At 50.3% G+C, this 21,846-nt stretch overlaps 1 protein-coding gene across 4 annotated transcripts in view; it reads left to right on the top strand.

The window, feature by feature from the left end:
* The first annotated feature begins 3,924 nt into the window (after positions 1-3,924).
* The window catches only part of SH3RF1 (SH3 domain containing ring finger 1), a 153,624-nt gene continuing 135,702 nt past the window's right edge, over positions 3,925-21,846 (top strand). For 2 of the 4 annotated variants that reach the window (XM_043890614.1, XM_043890613.1), the window contains exons 1-2: positions 3,953-4,053; positions 5,506-5,993. In XM_043890614.1, coding sequence (XP_043746549.1) covers positions 5,601-5,993 — 393 coding nt within the window. In that variant the 5' untranslated portion in view covers positions 3,953-4,053; positions 5,506-5,600. Of the gene's footprint in view, positions 4,054-5,505; positions 5,994-21,846 lie in introns of all 4 variants that reach the window. The other 2 variants (XM_043890612.1, XM_043890611.1) reach the window with 2 other exon arrangements.

Below are 21,846 nucleotides of genomic sequence, written 5' to 3'. Positions count from 1 at the left end.
GCTCCATATCTTGGCTATTGTAAACAGTGCAGCTGTGAACACTGGGGTGCGTGTATCTTTTCTAATCAGGGTTTTTCATTTTTTTCCGATAAATACCCGGGAGTGGCATTGCTGGGTCTTGTGGTACTTCTATTTTTAGTGTTTTGAGAAACCTCCACATTGTTTCTCACAGTGGCTCTCACATTGTCTCTCACATGTTTCTTACATTCCCGCTGACGGTGTAGGAGGGTCGGAGGAGGGATTGGTTTTGAAGGAACTTGGTGAGCAGACACACATGTTTCTATATGTGTAAGCATGTGTACCAGAGCTCAACAAAGAGCATGCTGGACGGGGAATGGAAGAGTCTGACTTGTGTCAAAGCATCATCACTGCCAGCAGGAGCTTCTCGGCACCTCATCTTTTCCCGTCTGCAACTGGGGAATGATTATATCTGTCTTCACCACTTCAGAGGGATGCTGAGAAGACGAATGAGATAGTGTTTGGGATAGCACTTTGAAGTCTTGGTTGGATGAGAACTGTATGAATCCAAGCTATCATTATCATGTCAGGGCGTGTTTATTTCTCATGTATCTGCTCAGAGTCACAGGGGCCATGCATATATCACGTGTACATCCTCTCCTTCAGGTTCAGTTCCAAGAAATGGTCAGATGAACATGTTTTTCTTTCCCTAACCCTCGTTTCACCTATATTATTCTCTTGACAGAATTTTACAGTTATTAATGTTGCTGCAGACTTCTTAAAGACCCTCGGAAGAAAGGATTTTGCCCAGTATAACTTTCCAAGGCAATTATAAAGATAATGATGATACCTTACTATAAAAGAGATGTACAAGTTATAAAGAACCAGGGCTCTGCCTCACAGAATGCTCAACAACAGTCTAGGAAAGGTATGATTTTTCCCCCCACCATTTGACAGAGGGACGGTGGCTTAAGAAGTTCAAATAATTGACCTAAAACTTCACTGTACATGTTGGAATAATTCAAACTAATGAAAGAATTGTGTTCTAAAAAACAGAGTGAATGAGCAGAAGGGATATTGAAAGAACTGAGCCATGTCCCAGGTGACACTTTGGGAATTGTGTGAACATCTTTCATCCCTGTATCCCAGACAATCTCCAGGTCTTTCATAATGGGTTGCTGTTTTTCAGTCACTAAGTCCTGTCCACCTCTTTGCGACCCCATGGACTGTAGCCTGCCAGGCTCCTCTGTCCATGGGGTTTCCCAGGCAGGAATACTGGAGTGGGTTGCCATTTCCTCCTCCAGGGGATTTTCCCTACCCATGGATTGAACTGGAGTCTTCTGCACTGACAGGCAGGTTCTTTACCACTGAGCCACCAGGGAAGCCCTTGATAAGGGGTGCAGCTAGGCATTTTCTGGTCTAGAGTTTCAAAAGCTGGACCATTCCACTCAGGGCCTTGTGTGCGTGCATGCATGCATGCTAAGTCACTTCAGTCCTGTCCGACTCTGTGCGACTCCATGGACTGTAGCCCATCAGGCTCCTCTGTCCATGGGATTCTCCAGGCAAGAACACTGGAGTGGGTTGCCATGCCCTCCTCCCAGACCTTGTGTACTGTTCTCTAAATACAAACAAGTAACTAAAATAAGAATAAAATAAAACATAATTGTCCTTTGGTCTCCAGAGTCATTACCTGGTTAAGTGTCAGCTTTCCCTTGTAGGTCACACAGCATGCTCAGGTGTGCCTGAGGTGACCTTCGAGAGACATCCTGGGGACAGCAGGAAGAAACTGGACTTGGAATCCAGACATGAGGTTGAGTCTCAGTCCAAAGTGGCTGGTTGTGGTGAGTGAACCTGTTTGAGTTTTGGTTTTAATAACCATACATGACATATAATATTTACCTACTTACTGACTGTAACTGTCCGATCAGCCTTCCCTTCACCCACCTTGTTGCAGATGCAGAAGTTGATAGACTAAGTAGTCACTTTCAGGGTGACTTGGTGGATTAGTGGTTTAAAACTGGTCTGTTCTGATCATGTCCCCCCTTGTCTTTCTCAACTCAAATGCAGGTATATATTTGTTCACTTCATTTTTTATTAATGCAGATGTTTTTACTGTTCCAAACTTGGTAGTTATTTTTTTCTTATTAAGGTTTACATTTATTTGTCAGATAAATACACATTCTAGGAGCTAAAAATGAAACATTTTCAAATAGTATCTACATTTTACAATTCAGTGTGTTATGAACAACTTGAAATAACTTACTTTGCTTTGAATCAGCAATGCTCAAAACCAAATCATTTCCATAGCTCCCTCATCCTGCTGCTTGATTTTGCCTCTCTGCGCATCTTTCATCACCTTTGACGTTGCTCACTTCTTGTTTTAATCAATAGTTTAAAACTTAAGTATGGGTGATTTACAGTGGTGTGTTAATTCCTGCATACAGCGAAGTGATTCTATTACACACACACAGACATCCTTTTTAAGTTGTCTTTTCCATGGTGGTTTATCGCAGAATACCAAACTCAGTTCCCTGTGCTGTACCGCAGGGCCTTGTTTATCCATCTTCTGTGTGTGTATTCACTCCCTTCTAATGGAGGGCAAGTGGCCTGTCCTTCCTGGCATTCATGCAGTAGACTGTCCGCATATTCAACCATTAGCGCAAAGCTAATGAGACAGCGGGCTTCCCCGGTGGCTCAGATGGTAAAACAACCTGCCTGCGCTGTAGGAGAAGTGGGTGCCATCCATGGCTACCCGCTCCAGTATTCTTGCCTGGAAAATCCTATGGACAGAGGAGCCTGGTGGGCCACAGTCCCCGGGATCACAGAGGCAGACACGACTGAGCGACTAACACACACGCGGAGGGAATGGACAGGGCAGCAGTGAGGACTTGACCACATCTCAAACGCCGAGCAGTGACCGCAGTCAGTGAGAGAGCGGTGACTGCAGGGTCACAGGGTGTCCTTACTCCGGTGGTTCTCATTTGCCTGCAGTGATTTTGCCGTGGCCCCAGCCAGACCTTAAAGGACCATCCACTCCCTTCAGAGGGTTGGGCTGGGTGAAGGGCAGGCAGCGGTTTCTCGCAAAGGAGTATGTGTCCCCACTTCTCCTTATATTCTGAATACCTTTGAGGAAGGGTAGTTGGGAAAAACGTTTGTTGAGTGGACGGTAATGCAAATAAAATGACAATTTTGAGATCAATGACAAAATTTTAACTTATCTTCCCTCTAAACTGAGCATGAGAAACAACCCCCCACGCCTGTGGACGACGTTTTTTCAAAGGACCTTTCGGCTAACAGGTGTGTGTCTGGCGTTACAGGTGTGTGCGGGGTTGGGGGGAACGAAGGTAGGCAGAGGCCTCGGGGCTGGTTCCGGCCAGGCTGACCCCGGGTCCGGGGCTGGGCTTCCCGCCCGTCCCGCTTTCCGGGTCCTCGCCTGGTCCCAGTGCTCGCGGTAGGGTCTGTGTCCAGGAACCCAGCGGCGCCCGCGCCTCCTCTGCGGCCAGCGCGTCCCCCCCTAGACCTCTCTCCCAGCCTCTGCGGCGGCCGCTCGGGTGCCCTCCCCGGCCCTTCCCGGACCCGCCCCGGCCCCCGGCCCCCGGCCCCCGGCAGGGCCCGGACGCCGGAGGAGGGCAGGCGGCGCTCCTTGCCCCTCCTCCCTCCGTCCCTGCCCCTCCTCCCTCCGTCCCTGCCCCTCCTCCCTCCGTCCCTGTCCCTCCTCCCTCTCCCTCCTCCTTCCCCGCCCCTCCCCTCCCCTCCCCTCCCCTCCCCTCCCCTCCCCTCCCCTCCCCTCCCCTCCCCTCCCCTCCCCCCTCCTCCTTCCCGGCCCCGCCCCCATCTCGCGCACCTCCCCTTCCCGCCCAGCCCCGCCCCCCCGGCCCCGCCCATCTCCCGCCTCCTCCGTCCGGCCCCGCCCCTCCTCTCCAGCGCTCCTCCCCCTCTCGCCCGGCCCCGCCCCCTCCCCTCCCCCTCCCCGGGCCAGGCAGGCGGCGGCGGCGGGAGCGCGCGGGCGACGAGCGGAGCCCGGAGCTGCCGGGCGTCCGAGGCGGGCGAGCGGGAGAGCGCGGGGAGTGCGGACAAAGAGGGCGCCGCGCTGAGGTAGGACCCCCCGCCCCGAGCCCCCAGCCCCGAGCCTCCCGGGCCGGGTTGGAGAGGGTCGGCCGGCCGGCCCCGGGCACTGCGGCGACGGGCGCCCGGACGCCCGGCGGGGGGACCTGGCGACGCGGTGCTGCGGGCGCTCCTGAGACCCGAAACTTCCCGAGGGCGCGGGGCTCCTGTCCGGCCAGGCCCGGGGCGGCGGCCAGGCGGCGGGTGGACCCACCCGGCCCGGCCCAGCCTTCCCGGCCGCCGGCCGGGGCGCGAGGTCTGAGCGGGCGGCCCCCTGCAGCAGCCCCGGGGCGCGTCTACACGGGCGGCTCCCGGCTCTTGGCCCCGGGATGCCTACGCGGGCGGCCCTAGCAGCAGCCCCGGAGCGCGTCTACGCGGGCGGCCCTAGTACCTGGCCCCGGGCGTCGACGAGGGCCGCCCTGGGCACCTGGCCGCGGCGTCTGCAAGGGCGGCCCCCTGCCTCTGGTCGCGGGAGAGTCTACACTGGCGGCGCGGGCACCTGGCCCGGCGTCCACGCGGGCCCGCAGTACCTGCGGCCACCGGAGCGACGGCCAGGCCCCCGCCCGCATCCACACCGTCACCTGGCTCTCCTGGGCACGCCTACACTGAACCAGGGGTCGAGGAGAGTGTGCAGGCTGTTTTCTGAATGCTTTTTCCTGAATGGCCCTATTTTCATATTCTGCTCGCGGTTCCCAGTCCAGCATTCCATTCTCAAATTCTTTGGGTGATAATTTTGCCAGATTTTCTGAATGGGATTAGCACAGGCCGTTCAGAAATCGCTTCCGAGTTTGTCAGCCGCTGCCCTGAAGGGCGGTACGTTTATATCTGAGCTGCTTTCAGGCCCATCTTCGGTGTGTCCTTTAGAATTGTCAGCCTTCATCTCGTTTTCCTTGGGCAAGATTAAACAATTCTATTTTTAAGACCAGCGAAGAAACATATGTATTTAATACTGGGATCATTTGCCACAAGCGAACCACTCAAGGAGTGGTTCCTTAACCACCAAAGTGGCTTGAATGCTGGGGAACTTGGTTGGATTTAAAAGGAATTTCAGGTGGAGGAAACAGGTCATTTGCCACTTTCACCTTCTTAGATAAGTTAAGGACTTAGTTAAGGCCTCAGGTTTCATTTTGAGAGCCAGAGAAATTATGTTTCTATTGCATTTCATAAATCCTGTTTATGGTAAGAATCCCCTGTGGTACTTGATAGCTGTTCCTGCACAGTGAACTAGATGTCTTCACGGATTTATTGTGAACTGCTTTAAAAGCCTATTTTGTTTCCAGTTGTTGACTCTGGAGTTCAGGCACCATGTATTCCAAAGCGAAGCTTGGTTCTCTCAGAAAGCACTTCTGTGTGCTGTTGGGTTCCTGGCTCTTCTTTGTGCCTTTACCCCCCAGTGATGGTGCTCTTTCTCTGTCTTTCCCTCCTCTTCCCTGGGGGCCCCAGAGCAGCGTCTGACATGGATGTTACATGAGCCACTTTGCGAGCTGCACACAAGTATGCGTGTCACTGCTGCGTTTCCCTGGGTGAACTAGAGGAAGATGGATGAGTCGGCCCTGCTGGATCTGCTGGAGTGCCCTGTGTGCCTGGAGCGGCTGGATGCCTCTGCCAAGGTCTTACCTTGCCAGCACACGTTCTGTAAACGCTGTTTGCTGGGCATCGTCGGTTCCCGGAATGAACTCAGATGTCCCGAGTGCCGGACTCTGGTTGGCTCGGGTGTGGAGCAGCTTCCGAGCAACATCCTGCTGGTCAGACTTCTGGACGGCATCAAGCAGCGGCCGTGGAAGCCCGGCCCTGTGGGGGGCAGTGGCACCAACTGCACCAGCGCCTTGAGGGCTCAGAGCAGTGCTGTGGCCACCTGCAGCCCCAAAGATGGCCCGAGCTCACAGGGTGGACCCCAGCCGCGGGCGCAAGCCTGGAGCCCCCCGGTGAGGGTGAGTAGCCTGCGGAGGCAGTGCGGTGGTTGTTCCGAGCATATGTTCGCATGTCTTCTTTATTCTTTGGGTGTTTTCTACATCAACTCATTGCTGAAGGAGCCACATCATTGGAGCAGATAGGAAATTATGTGTCAGGAATTGTTTTTTTCTTTTTTGGAATGAGATTGGATATAAATAATAAATGGTTTTGTTTTTAGAATTCTCTCCTGGTTGGTGGGCCTCTATGGCCTTTTAAGATAAATTTTGAGAAACAGTAGGAATTATTCAATGAAATCTAAAACACAGCAGTTTTTTATGCCGAATGTGAAGTGGAAATTTGTTGTGGTTTTACCTTTTTGATGGCATTGGAAGAGTCATAATTATGCATGTATGTATGCATATGTGTTTGCATATTATAAATAGGTGTGTGGGTAGGTCATAAGTGGGAAATTGAGCTTCAATTTTTATGTGGCTTGGAGCCATTCTATGGGTTTTATGAATGCACAGCACAGAATTTTCTGGTTGGAGGAATTTTTAACAAATCATGGCCACAGGTAGCAGAGTTTTGTTGCTGTAGCAACAGATTGTCATTGAGAGCCATGCTAAGACAGCAGAGAATCTAGCTTTATGTTGACTTTTATAGGGATTGAAACAAAATGTTTCCATAAGAAAGATTTTTCTGGGGTTTTGGGTTTGGGCTGAAATAATTTCAAGTGTAGCTAAGTATCTCGACAGTTACAACAGAAATTTCTAGAAGGTAAGATATTTTGAAGAAATCTGAATTATGTTGCAGGTGACGACATCCTAATGAAACATGCTTTTCTCATTTTTGTAAACCTCAAAAGTAGTTCTGGACATTTAAAGCAAATCTGTTTTTTGGTTTTTTTTTTATCCTGGAAGAAATGATTTTAATGATTGGCCAAATTGAGAAAATGCAGTTTTAAAGAACAGTTAATCTGGATGAGAATATTTTTGTCACATACTCATAGTAAATACACAGAACTGACTTTTTTATGTAATGTAGGAGTGACCTTTGGGATGTTGTTACATAGTGTCAACTCACAGGTGTGGCTCCATGGGAGCTGTAACAGACAGACTGCCTTTCTACCATTCCTCTCCTTCCTTCTCAAGCCCCTCTCTTACTAATTGTGTGTTTGCATCACTAGGTGGTAAGTACAGAAAGTGTGTTAATCGCTGGAAAACAGTTTTATCCTCAGGCTGTCAGATTTCTTTTAAGTCACATTTACCATTTTTTTTAAGACAGTGAGAACTTTGTGTTTTGGAGGTTTTCTTTGCATATCTGAAGCCCCCTAGTTATGAAATTGCTTATAGGGTTTTCTTAGATTTTGGTTTTTTTTTTAAAAGGAGTTTACACGATTAGCATTCACGGACTCATGAATATTTCAAGCTCAGAACCTCTGATCAAGTTGGTCGTTTCTGAGACACCTGACCCAGGTCTGCTGCTCTTAACTAGGGACTGGATTTGCTTCTTGGAAGGATTTTGTTTCCTTGTTAATTATGCTGGAGAGTCATAGCTTCTGGCTGTGAATAGAAGCGTCTCATCAGTTGACAGGTTGCCTTACCTGTTGTGAGGAATGTGGTGAATGTTTGATTACTGATAAAAAGAAATTTAAGACAAGGGCTCAGCATTCAACTTGGTGTCCTTTGAATTCTAAGGTTTTGTTTTTTTCTTACATAGAAACTGACAGCGTGATGCTGGAATGTTCATTTATTTGAGCTGTTAATCTCCCAAAATTAACCAACACTCTTCTTAGATATGTTATTTTGAGGTTTTGATGACGTCAGTATTATTATTCTGACTGATTATGGTTTTCCTAACTTACTTTGTGTTTCTTCTTTAGCATAAGAAAAATTACTCGCCAAGAAGCTCAACTGAGCTTGAGCCTTATAACTCGGATAAGGTAGTTGAGGCCATTAAAAATAGAAGGTGATGTCTGCTACTTGGCGGGGGAGGAGGGGACATGGCACTGAGAGTGGAGGACAAAATAACAAACAAACGAAGTTGTTCGGTAATGTGGGTGGATGCAGATGCTGCAGTTCTTATATAAAGAACTTTTCCTCCACCTAGTCTAAAATAATTTCTCACTGGCAGTTACTGGTACCTTTTACTTTGAAATATTCAAAATAACCGGGTATACGGAAACAGCACCAGCACCTAAAAGATAAGTACATTTCAGAAAATGTTCCTTTATTTCTTATTTCTCTTAAAAAATTTATTTAACAAAGTGATTCAGTTATACATACCTTCTTTTCCTAATCTTTTCCATGATGGTTTATCCCAGCTTCTTGACTATATTTCCCTGCTCTTCAGTAGGACCTAGTGTTTATCCATCCTGTATAGACTAGTTTGCATCTGCTAACCCCAAACTAGGAAATGCTGCTTTTAAAAGTGAGAGCCTTGGAGTTGTCCACCAGCCCCTGGGGTGTCCCCTGAGGTGAGAGAATCCCAGATCCTTAGCTGTTCCGACACCAGCCAGGGGATGTGAGAGCCTAGACCCACCGTGGCGGAAGCTGGTGCTGATAGCACCTGTTACGCTGTTTGGTTATTGGTTATGATCCTGTGAAGAACTGGCTCATTGGAAAAGACCCTGGTGCTGGGAAAGATTGAGGGCGGGAAGAGAAGGGGGCAACAGAGGATGAGATGGTTGGATGGCATCACTGACTTGATGGACATGGGTTTGAGCAGACTCCAGGAGATGGTGAAGGAAGTCTTCAGGGAAGCCTGGCTTGCTGCGGTCCACAGAGTTGCAAAAAGTCGAACGAGATGAGGGACTGAACAAGAGCAAATCTGCTCCTCGTTCCGTGAGATCGTGGCCATGTGGCTTTCTCATGCTAGTGTCTCAGGGAGACTGGCTGTTATCAGCAGATACGAACATTTCTGACATATGACACACATCCTGTTCCTGGAATTTTAGTGTTTAGTGCCTCATGTGTGTGCGTGCTGTCGCTTCAGTTGTGTCCAACTCTTTGCGACCTGCCAGGCTCCTTTGTCCATGGAATTCTCCAGGCAAGAATACTGGAGTAGGTTGCTGTGCCCTCCTCCAGGAGGTCTTCCTGACCAGGGATTGAACCCAAGTCTCCTGTTTCTCCTGCATTGGCAGGCAGGTTCTTTACCCACTGTGCCACCTGGGAAGCCCTTCTTGCCACATTTTGTTGTCATTCAGTCACTGAGTTGTGTCCAGCTCTTTGTGACCTGATGGACTGCAGCACACCAGGCTTCCCTGTCCTTCACTGTCTCCCGGAGTTTGCTCAAACTCATTCCATTGAGTCAGTGATGCTCTCTAATCCAACCACCTCATCCGTTGTTGCCCCTTCTCCTCCTGCCTTCAGTCTTTCCCAGCATCATGATCTTTTCCAGTGAGTTGGCTCTTCACCTCAGGTGGCCAAGTATTGGAGCTTCAGTTCAGCATTTGTCCTTCCAATGAATATCCAGGGCTGATTTCCTTTAGGATTGACTGGTTGGATCTCCCTGCAGTCCAAGGAACTCTCAAGAGTCTTCTCCAACACTGTAGCTCAAAAGCATCAATTCTTTGGCATTCAGCTTTTCTTTATGGTCCAACTCTCACATCCATACATGACTATTGGAAAAATCATAGTTTTGGCTAGATGGACCTTTGTCTCATATGAACGATCAAATGGAAAAGTGTTGGGTCGATGTCACCACAGGGAGCTGGCAGCTCTTTACTTCATGCAAAGAATTCCTTTGATCCAAGAGCCAAAGGTGACCAGGGAAATGAGGTGCAGGGCGGGGGTGACTGTAGATAACTGTTTCCATGGACTGAAAAATACCTACTGAAGATGGGTTTTGCATATATAAGTATATGCACAGTTAGACATGGACAGCGTGTTTGAGTGGTTCCTGTAGAGTTATGACTAATGGAATAGATTTCTGCTTTCCGACTGTGGCCCCGCTGGTTCCATAGCTGACACCTGTGCCTGTGTCCGTCTGTCTAGGTGTTGTTACATAACAGCTTCACACTGCTGCTCCCTCAACGTGAGCATATTCAGCAACATTGATCACACGACCCCTGGTTGGCACTAATTTGTATTTCATGTAGTCTTTCCTTTATCTGGCAAATATTGATCAAGCACTTAACTAGGTGCCAAGCACTGCCCTAGCTGCTGAATAGATAGAACTGGGCAAACCAGATGCAGATTCTGCTTAGGAACTTGCGTGTCAATCTGGTGGGGAGACACACCTTTGATAGTGTGTGAACAGTGCAGCTAGGTCATCCCAGGGGCTCAGTGTTAGGCAGGGAGCTGGGTAGAGGATGGATGAGGGGCAGGTTTAGCATGAGGGTGTATGTGAGAGAGAGAGAGAGAGCTGGAGAGAGGATGGGCAGGGGCCTGGTTTAGGGTGAGGGATGTGCGTGTGTGTGTGTATGTGTGTGTGTATTCACAAGCTTCTTGAGGCCAAGGCATTTGAGTTGGGGTCTTCAGGGTGAATGGTGTTAATTAGTTGGGAGGGGCTGGGCAGGAGAAGGGGCAGAGTGTTCCAGGGGCCTGACCCACATGGAATGCGGCCAGGCGCCTGCAAACGAGCGGGGACAGAGGGAGAGAAAAGCGAGGGGCAGGCCGTGACCTGAGACGAGCCCCTGGGGCCACACTGCGTTGGGCACTGGGAACCACGCACCATGTGGCCACACTGGTCCGGGCTCTGCTCGGAGCCAGAAGGAAGGGCCTCTGGGCCTGAGACAACCGTCAGGCTCAGGCAGAAAAGGTTGGAGTGTGGTGTCCGGGGACCAGGAGATGGGGAAGGTGAGGAGTTCTAGAAACCGGGGCATAGGTGAATCCCCTTCCCCTGTTTTCATTTCTCCCTGGTTACATTTCCCTCTTTCCATGAAGCTGACTATGAGGGGCTGAGTTGTGCCCTCCCAGACCTAGAAGTTGAAGTCCTGTTCCCTTCTTCCTGGGACTTCCCAGGGGGTACTGAGAAGAACCTGCCTGCAATGCAGGAGACATGAGTTGGATTCCCTGGGTTGGCAAGATCCCCTGGTGGAGAAATGGCAACCCACTCTAGTATGCTTGCCTGGAGAATCTGATGGACAGAGCAGCCTGGAGGGCTCCAGGCCCCGGGGTCACAGAGGCAGATCTGACTGAGCATGCACACAGGGAGGCAGCAGGTGGGGAGGCCGCAGAGCTCAGGGTGAGATACAGGGGCATCCCCGTGACCGAGGGCGGTGACCCCGGAGTGAGCATCTGGTCGGGGGCAGGAGGTGGGTGAAAGTGGGCAGGCAGGACCAGCTCCCCTGGCAGCTGGGTCACTGGGTACAGGGGAGCATCCCTCCTGGACAGACTTGGGTGTTCAGGTGGCGGTTTGGACAGGGGATGGTGAGGTGGGGAGGTTTTGATGTTTCCCAGTGGATGAGTCAAAATAAACAAAGGTGTTGCTCATTTTTGCCAAGCCCTGTCGCAGACATTCTTGACGTCTCCTTATTTATTGATTTATCTCACCCTTGACCCCTGTTCTGTCCTTGTGTCCACCCCAGCCTGGCCGCTACCTTGTTCCTGAGTCAGGAGGGCAGTGAGGCTCGGGGCTGGGCTGGGCAGGGAGCCTGTGCCCAGCAGAGAAACGCCAAATGACTCTTGTTTTCTACCACAAATGGATCATGATCTTACCGTGTAAATCTCAACCAACCCTTTGCAGTTAAGGACTATTTTTATTTGAACAATATTGTTATTTTTAAAATGCAGATTTCAAAATGAGTTCCTGAAAACATCCTGGCTGTCAAAAAAATTCATCACTTTGAAAGTATAATGTGTGTCTTTCTTTATCTCTTTGTATATGTTTGTATGTGTATGCATCTGGTTGTTTTGGTTCTTTACATAAGTGGAATTCCATACTCTGTGTATCTGATGACTAGAATATGTCTGGGAAATCTTGTCTCAGCACGTATACATCTACCTTCTTAAAAAGAAGACACCTTTTTTTATTGAGTTGTACTATACACACAGAAACCCACTCCAGTATTCTTGCCTGGAAAATCCCACAGACAGAGGAGCCTGGTAGGCTATAGTCTGTGGGGTCGCAAAAAGTCAGACATGACTGAGCCACGTCACTTCACTTCACTTCATACACACAGAAGAGTGCATGGATTGTGAGCATGCGAGGCACTAAATTAACACACTTCATTCTTTTTAAATGACCACGTGCTGCTTTTCTCTCCATTTAAGAAATTAAAGATAATAAGTACTCATCCTAAGAAATTTGTGGTAGAGGAGGATGTACAGGGGGAATGAAGGCTTCTACTGTCTCTGATCCTAATCTCCAGAGGTGACCGCTGTGAGGGTTTTTTGGTGTGTTTTCTTCCCTAAGGAGAAAACTGAGTAGAGACAGGATCCTGTTACACATGCTGTCAGCCGTGTGCAGTTTTCTGCAAAGTGGCGTCACTCAGAGCTGTCCCTGCTCTGGCTGCTGCGTGGGAAGAAAGCCGCATCTTGTGGCCTGGGAGGGTGGCTGGAGGGGCCCAGGAGCTTGTGCAGGGCCCCGGCCGCCTCCCCAGGCGCCTTGCTGACCGCCCTGGTCCTGTCAGTGCTGCATCCAGCGGGCTCTGTCCGGCTCTCTGTCCCTGGCCTGTGCTCCGTCCTGGTATGAGAGGGCCGGTGGATGCCTGCACGGCGGCGGGCCGGCCCCGTGTTCGCTTCCCGCGGCCGCTGTGAGCCTGTGACGCCGAGCCCTCGGGTGCTGGAGCACCGATGCCGTCCCGGGGCCCGGTCTGACCCCTGGCTGTCCTACTTGCCCCGAACCCGCAGCCTCTCCCAGCCCCGGGGTCTCACAGCAGAGCCTGCTGTGGTCGCCTGGTGCACACACGCCTGCCATCCCCGTCCCTCCGCACGGGGCCTGGTGCCCCGCGTGTCTGTGACCTGGTCTCCCTCCCGCAGCCTGGCGGGCCTCCAGGGTCCCGCCCGGCCACGGTGGAGACGCTGCACGCCTGTGCGAGGTGCAAGGGCCCGGGCAGCCCTCGGTGTGAGGCAGCCAGCCTCTCCGCAGCCGCGCGGTGCCGACTGTGGGCTCCTTCACTGCGGATCCCAGCCCTCGTCCTCCCGAAGCTTCTGTCATCGTGTGCATTGTTGTTGTTTAGTCGCTGAGTCGTGTCCGACTCTTTGCCACCCCATGGACTCTAGCCCCCCAGGTTCCTCTGTCCATGGGATTCTCCGGGCAAGAGTACTGAGTGGGTTGCCATGCCCTTCTCCAGGGGATCTTCCTGACCCAAGGGCAGACCTTTGTCTCATGCATTGACAGGTGGATTCTTTACCACTGTGCCACCCGGGAAGCCCTCATACTGTGTATACCCCCTCACTTTTTTTTTCTCAATTTCAAAGACTTCTGAGAGTCGTGACTATAAAAAGAGAACTCGCGACTTCCATGCGCCATGTGTGTGGGGCCGTCCTTGCCCTGGCCGTCTCTGTGCCCGTACCCCATCCAGAGCATGGGCGCTGGCCTCCGGAAGGCTGGCGGGCCTGTCACTGCAGACACAGACAGCCTGCCAGTGGGCTCCTGGGACAGCAGGATGGGGAGGAAGGCACCAGCGGCAGTTGAGTAGTAGATTATTTGAGTTGTGAAACGTGCAAAAAGGCAGCAGTAAGCAGAGTGTGCGCATGAACTGTTAAGTTGCATTTAGTAGAGTGCCGAAAGGCTTGCTCTGTTGTTTCAACTTTCTTCCCTTCAACTAAGGAATTAAAAATTTCCCCAAGTATTTTTCAACAAGGACAAAAATTTAGAACACTGTATGTTCACTGTTTATGTAACTCAGCAATGGATGAACAGGGGTGACTTTTCACTAGTGTGTTTAAAATGTAGTGAGTGTTCCTGGACAGCAGAGAACTGCCACGATGAAATGCGAGTTGGCTGGAGGGGTTCCATGCATGCTGCATGCTGAGTCCCTACGTCATGTCCGACCCCACGGACTGTAGCCCGCCAGGCTTCTCTGTCCGTGAAATTCTCTGGGCAAGAATACTGGAGTGGGTTGCCATTCCCTTCTCCAGAGGATCTTCCCGACCCAGGAATTGAACCTGGGTCTCCTGCATTAGCAGGTGGGTTCTTTACCACTGTGCCACCTGGAATGCCCAAAGTGCTCCCTACCTGGTTGTAATTCATATGAAGGAAGCTTCTCCGCCTCCACAAATAATGCAACAGCAACAGGGCAGAAGGTCATTGTGGGATCCAGCAGCCTGGTATTGATAGAAGGTTCCTGGAAGGTGTTTGGACACTAAGGCTGAAAGCTGAATGTTAGATTTCTTAGGAGGAGATTATATTTCCTTAGAGCTGAAAATCTTCTGACACTGCTGATTAAATAACTGCTTAGTTCTTAAACATGTATTTTTATAGAACTTTAAAAATTCTTTAACACATTGAACACATAGATGAAACAATGTCAGGAATAAGTTAAACCTCAGGCCTTAAATTTTTATTTGCTCAGCTCATTCAAAGGGGTATTTAGTTACCAAATGTGTCAATTTTTTTTGTTTTTTTGTTTCTCATGGTTGAGTTTGTCTTTTAAACACACTGATATATTATTTCCAGCATTTCATATATTTTTACTTTTTCTCCCCCACCATTGAGCAACAGTTGAAGAGCTTAAGTTTTTGACTCTAAATGTGTTTGCCATTTTTGGTCAGTCTAATTACTTAAGTTCAGAATCATGTATTTCATTGTATGTGATACTATTAGTACTTTTGTTTTCCTATTTTCTACCTATTTTTAGGACAAGTCCAAAGTATTAGAAGATCTTGAAAGCCCAGACTGTCTTGTACAAGGGTAGTGATTTTGCTGAAAGTGAAATGCTAGGTGAAGGTCCTCAGTAGGAGACAATGTGGAATGTTTACAGAGTCCAGGAAAGTCCAGCTGTGGCATGGGGCATTCTAGTCTTGCTGCTCACACTGCGAGGATGTCAGGAGGTGGGACGTGAGGACCATCCATGTGGTGCCAAGTGATGGGGCCATGGCATCAGTCCTGGCTTGGTGACTCGCCACAGTGACTTCTCTTCCACAGGCCAGGGTTTCCTGTTTTCTAAAACTCGGGGTTTTTGTATCTGAGTTCCTATGCAGCCCTGAGAATTTTGACCTAATTGCCCACACCAAGACCAGCTTCGATAGTGAGCGTCCAGGATGGACTGAGGCTAGTGTCTGGATGTCGTCTGGGTGAGATGACAGGAGATGTGCCTCCGCGTCACCCCGGGCCCGGAGCTCCTCAGTGTCCCCAGAGGCGTGTCTGTGTCTTCAGATGGGTGGCAGGCGGGCTGGGCCTTGAGCAGGGGGTGCAGGAAGGCGGGGGGCTGGGGAGCCCGGCGGGGGGCCGGGGTGCTGGCCGGGCTGCCTCTGTGCTGCCGTCCCCAGGGCTGAGACCGGAGCGTGCCCTGGCCAGCTGTGCTGCCCTGCAGGGGCCTGGGCGCCCCGCATCTGTCCTTCCCACCTGACCGGCTGTCCCGGCAGCCTGTTGATGCTGACAGTTGGGGGCGGGGGCGGGGGCAGTGGCTGAGCTTCTCTGGGGTCAGACGAGCCTGGGCGGGAGGGCAGCGAGGGCAGCTGTGGACTTGCTCCTCCTCGTGGGCACACTTGGCTTAGGACGTGAGGAGGGAGGCACTGGGTCATTTGGAGGAGTGGTCAGGGGGCATCGGGAGGCCATGTGGGCTGAGAAAAGTGGGAGCCGCCGGGTGGACGGGCTTCATTCAGGGCAGGGGAGGTGCCAGAGAAATGAGGCTGTTTCAGACGGTTCAGGGGGCCGTGGGCGCTGCTGCTTTCTGTGTCCTGGGAGGACGTGGTGGTGTGGACTGCGGGGGATTTGGCCCCTGGCAGACCCCCTCTCTGCCTCTCATTTCCTCAACCTGCCATCTCCCTTTTTGGGATCACGAGGGTCTGCTATTCAGTGCCCGGGGAGCTTGTGAACGCTCAGCACTGTGAGTGCCTTCTGGTCCTCCTAGAATGAGAGCTTTTCATGCCGCGTGTCAGCTGTGTTGCGAAGTAAGCTGTGTGTGTGTATGTACACGCCCTAGTGCATGCGGGTGTATGTAGTCTGCTGATTTCCTTAATCGACATTTGTCATGTTCATGTCATCAGACATTTTGTTCTGTTTTAAGCAGGCAGCTGAAACTTGAGGTTTCCAAGCTGTTTGTGAATTAGTGACTGCAAATGTTGTCACCTCTCATTTTGCCCTGGTTCTGCCACCTGCTTGGGCTGACCCTGGGCTGGGAGAGGAGCATGGGGGCCTTGTGTCTCTCCCTCCTCCTCCTGGGGCCTTAGCGGCTGTGGAATTCCTGATGTGTTGACCATCCGTGACTGTTTCCTCCTCTTCTCTCCCTGCCTCCCTATTTCTCTCTCTTTTTGATGCTGCTGCTACGTCGCTTCAGTCGTGTCCGACTCTGTGCGACCCCATAGACGTCAGCCCACCAAGCTCCGCCATCCCTGGGATTCTCCAGGCAAGAACACTGGAGTGGGTTGCCATTTCCTTCTCCAATGCATAAAAGTGAAAAGTGAAAGTGAAGTCGCTCAGTCGTGTCCGACTCTTAGCGACCCCATGGACTGCAGCCTACCAGGCTCCTCCATCCATGGGATTTTCCAGGCAAGAGTACTGGAGTGGGGTGCCATTGCCTTCTCCGATTTTTGATGACATGGGGGAAATATAGCTGAAATAATTTAAAATGCTCGTCTTTTAATCTTGTTCTTTGGCAGAGTTTTGGAAAGTCTTAGATTCCTAAACGTGTGTCAGGGAGACTAGATGAGCTTTGTAGCTGGGTTCTGACTTTTAAGAATTAGTGTTAGGAAAGATTATGATGTCCCTACCTGGGTCCCTTCATGGATGCTGCATGTAGAATGTGTGCTTTATTCCTTGAGGCTGATTTTTGTTCACCCCACTCACCCTCTCCCACCCCTCCTTCGAGAGCCCACACCATGTTTTTAGACAGATGCTCTACTCAGTTTATCTGTGTTCTGATCATTTTTTCTCTCCTATCCAGAGTAGCTGATGGCTTTTTAAAATGTGACTAGGCCCATCTCTTTTAATTAAAAGACGTTTGCTCCTTGGAAGAAAAGTTATGACCAACTTAGACAGCATATTAAAAAGCAGAGACATTACTTTTCCAGCAAAGGTCCATCTAGTCAAAGCTATGGTTTTTCCAGTGGTCACGTATGGATGTGAGAAAAGTGAAAGTGAAAGTGAAGCCACTCAGTCGTGTCCGACTCTTTGCGACCCCATGGACTGTAGCCTACCAGGCTCTTCCATCCATGGGATTTTCCAGGCAAGGGTACTGGAGTGGGTTGCCATTTCCTTCTCCAGAGGATCTTCCTGACCCAGGGATCGAACCTGAGTCTCAGGCTTTGTAGGCAGAGGCTTTACCCTCTGAGCCACCAGGGAAGCATGGATGTGAGAGCTGGACTATAAAGAAAGCTGAGTGTCAAAGAATTGATGCTTTGGAACTGTGGTGTTGGAGAAGACTCTTGAGAGTCCTTGGACTGCAAGGAGATCAAAGCAGTCAATCTTAAAGGAAATCAATCCTGAATATTCATTGGAAGGACTGATGCTGAAGCTGAAACTCCAATACTTTGGCCACCTGATGAGAAGGGCTGACTCACTGAAAAGACCCTGATGCTGGGAGAGATTGAGGGCAGGAGGAGAAGGGGACGACAGAGGATGAGATGGTTGGATGGCATCACCGACTTGATAGATGATGAGCAAGCTCTGGGAGTTTGAGCAAGCTCTGGGGGTTGGTGATGGACAGGGAAACCTGGTGTGCTGCAGTCCATTCGGGTTGAAAAGAGTCGGACACGACTGAGTGACTTGACTGACTGACTGGGACCCATCTCTGACTAAATAAGTGCATTTATGGAGTTGATAACTTTCTGATGCATTTTGAAAATGAAGCAACAGTGAAGAGCTTTGCTGTGCTTCAACTTTTAGTAAGTTTTTTTTTTTTTTTTTAACGGAGCTTTTATTTATAGTTAAAATATTCACTTCCTGTGTTTGTAGGGTAGGAAAGGACACTGATGGACATTTTAGGAAGATGGTCATCTACTGCATTGTAAAATGTCTTTTGGAAAGGACATTTCAGAAGCTTGTTGGTAACTTATTCCAGAGCCTCACAGGAATCAGAGCCAGGGAGTTCTTGTTTGTCTTGTTGTTATAGCGCATCCAGCTCCAAGTCCTTGCAGGTTCATCACATTCCTCTCGTCTTGTCCCTCATGGGAAAGAAGCTCTCCCTTGTACCTACCCGGCCGCCTCCCGGGCCATCCCTTATCTGGCCTAAGCACTGCACTTCCTTTATGTGTCCCCCGAGGACCCATTTCCTGACATTTTAGTCATTTTAGTTGCTCTGCTTTGGAAGCCCGCCAGCTTCTCCCCTTGCTTGGGTTCCCGTCCAGGGGCGCCCTGAGCCTGCTCATGAAGTTCTGGAAAGAAGAGAGCCTTGCCCTGGGGAAGGGCCGTCACGTGACCCTCCCGAGTGCAACGCTCCTTCTGTCTCTTTAAAAATAACTGCCTGTGTGGCTGACTCATGCTTGCATAGACACTCAGATTTTCTCTTCTTTTAAGTTTGGTTTTCTCCCATCTCTTATTTATTTGAGCCCTTAGTTTTTACTTCCTGATTAAACCACCTCCTGTCTCTGTCATCCTCGCAGTGGTCAGTAGCTCTCCATGGGAGCTGATAACCCTCTGTCCAAATGCTGCTTCTGTAATAGTAACTGTCACATGTGGACCCGTGATCTTAAAAACATACTTAGTTTGTTATCATATTTATGTAGAGTATTGTATTTATTGTATTGGACCAGAAGCCTTGAAAGTTCAAATCTTTACTAATTACCTCCATTTGGTATTTTTTGTTGTTCAGTTGCTCAGTTGTGTCCAGCTCTTTTCGACCCCTTGAACTGCAGCATGCCAGGCTTCCCTGTCCTTCACTATCTCCCAGAGTTTGCTCAGACTCATGTCCATTGAGTTGGTGATGCCACCCAACCATATCATCCTCTGTTGTCCCCTTCTCCTACCCTCAATCTTTCTCAGCAGCAGGGACTTTTCTCTTTGTGTCAAGTGGCCAAAGTATTGGAGCTTCAGCTTCAGCATCAGTCCTTCCAATGACTATTCAGGGTTTATTTGGTATTTGACTATTTTCTAATTAATGGTGTTTCAGTTGTCTCCTGTACCAAGTTATATGTTAACTTGGGAGCAGGAATCTTGTGTTTTATGTCTCTCTTCTGACTTTTACTGCTGAAAAGGTAGTGGGTGTTTGCTTCAGGAACTAAATCTTGATGGGCTTGAAAGTTCATATCCCAGAACCCCACGTCCACTTGGACCCTTTTATCTTCTTCCCACACGTGTGCTTTTGACACCTGTAACTGTATTTGTTCTCCACAGTCTGAGTCAGCTACGACGGTATTACCAGAGGCTATGGAAACTTAACTGCCATCAGACCCTCTCTGGGGGGTGGCCCTCAAAACATCTGTGTGACCCCCACCACAGTGGTCTGGTAGTCATGTTTTCCTAGTTTATTAGAAAGAATGTTCTGCTGAATTGAACCAGAAGTCTTGTTAAAGTATGTGATCTGTTATTTCCTGTCCCCCCATGCAGATTGTCACTCTGACACAAGGAAGATAAAGTGGATTCAATAGGAGCTAGCTCCCAAGGATGACTTTGATCTTTACTAAATACTTGCTTAATTTTGAGAAATTTTACTGAAGTATAGTTGATTTTTTTAGCTCAGTTGCTAAAGAATCCACCTGCAATGCAAGAGACCCCGGTTCAGTTCCTGGGTCTGGAAGATCCGTTGGAGAAGGCAAAGGCTACCCACGCCAGCACTCTGGCCTGGAGAATCCCATGGGCTGTATAGACCACGGGGTCCCAGAGAGGCAGACACGGGTGAGCGGCTCTCCTCTCACTGCACGAAGTTGGTTTGCACTGCTGTGTCAGTGTCCGCTGTGTCAGTGTCCCCTGTGTCAGCGCCCGCCGTGTCAGCATCCGCCGTGTCAGTGTCCCCTGTGTCAGCGTCCGCCGTGTCAGCGCCCGCCGTGTCAGCGCCCGCCGTGTCAGTGTCCCCTGTGTCAGCGCCCGCCGTGTCAGCGTCCGCCGTGTCAGCGCCCGCCATGTCAGTGTCCCGTGTCAGCGTCCACCGTGTCAGCGTCCGCCGTGTCAGTGTCCCCTGTGTCAGCGCCCGCCGTGTCAGCGCCCGCCGTGTCAGTGTCCCCTGTGTCAGCGCCCGCCGTGTCAGCGCCCGCCGTGTCAGTGTCCCCTGTGTCAGCGCCCGCCGTGTCAGCGCCCGCCGTGTCAGTGTCCCCTGTGTCAGCGTCTGCCGTGTCAGCGTCCGCCGTGTCAGCGTCCGCCGTGTCAGCGTCCCCTGTGTCAGCGTCCGCCGTGTCAGCGTCCCCTGTGTCAGCGTCCGCCGTGTCAGCGTCCGCCGTGTCAGTGTCCCCTGTGTCAGCGTCCGCCGTGTCAGTGTCCCCTGTGTCAGCGCCCGCCGTGTCAGCGCCCGCCGTGTCAGCGCCCGCCGTGTCAGTGTCCCCTGTGTCAGCGTCCGCCGTGTCAGCGTCCGCCGTGTCAGCGTCCGCCGTGTCAGTGTCCCCTGTGTCAGCATCCGCCGTGTCAGCGCCCGCCGTGTCAGTGTCCCCTGTGTCAGCGTCCGCCGTGTCAGCGTCCGCCGTGTCAGCGTCCGCCGTGTCAGTGTCCCCTGTGTCAGCATCCGCCGTGTCAGTGCCCGCCGTGTCAGTGTCCGCTGTGTTAGTGCCCGCTGTGCAGTGAGGGGTTCGGTTATATGTGTGTGTTCTTTCCCATGTGCTTTGTTATAGGATGTGCAGTAGGACGTTGTTGTCTATCCATCCTAAGTATACGGGCTTGCATCTCCTAACCCCAAACTCCCAGTCTGTCCCTCCCCAGCCCCTCTCCCCCTGGGCACCTGCAAATCTATTCTGTGTGTCTGTTTCTCTTTTGTGGATAAGTACGTTTCTGTTGTATTTAAGGTTCCACTTATAGATGATGTCACATGGTATTTGTCTTTCTTCTTCTGACTTATAATCCTTCGCTGAGCGTGCTGATCTCTGGGTCCGTCGTGTTGCTGCAGATGGCATTGTTTCGTTCTTTTTGTGACCAAGTAATGTTTCGTTGTAGATATATGCACCATGTCTTCTTTATCCAATCCTCTGTTGATCGATATTTGCGTTGTTGCCATGTCTTGGCTGTGGTAAACAGTGCTGTTGTGAACATAGCGGTACATGTATCTTTTCGAATTACAGTTTTTTTCTGGATATGTGCCCATGAGTAGGATTGCTGGATCATGTGGCCACGCTGTTTTTGTTTTTTGGAGAACCTTCACACTGTTCTCCATAGTGACTGTACCAGTTTACATTCTCAGGTATAGTGTAGGATGGCTTCCGTTTCTCCACACCCTCTCCAGCATTCATTCTAGACTCTTTAAGGATGGCCATTCTTACTGGCGTGCGGTGATGTTTCATGGTAGTTTTAACCTGCCTTTCTCTGATGATCCGCGATGCGGAGCGTCTTTTCTTGCCTGTTGGCCATCAGTGTCTTCTTGGAAGAAATGTCTGTTTAGTTCTTATGCACATTTTTCGATTGTCTTGTTGTTGTTGTTGTTTTCTTTTGTTATTGAATTGTATAAGCTGTTTGTATATTTTTAAAATTAAGCCCTAGTCAGTTGCGTCATTTGCAAATATTTTCTCCCAGTCCACAAACTGTCTTTCCATTTAGTTGATGGTCTCCTTTGCTGTATAAAAGCTTGTACATTTGATTACATCCTGTTTGTTTATTTTTGCTTTTATTTCTGTTGCCTTGGGAGACTGACCTAAGAAAACATTGGTACGATTTATGTCAGGAAACGTTTAGTCTCTGTTCCCTTCTAAGAGTTCTGTGGTGTCTTGT

The sequence above is a fragment of the Cervus elaphus genome, chromosome 29 (genome assembly GCF_910594005.1).
Source record: "Cervus elaphus chromosome 29, mCerEla1.1, whole genome shotgun sequence".
Classification (NCBI taxonomy): domain Eukaryota; kingdom Metazoa; phylum Chordata; class Mammalia; order Artiodactyla; family Cervidae; genus Cervus; species Cervus elaphus.
This window is presented reverse-complemented; position numbering and strand designations above follow the sequence as displayed.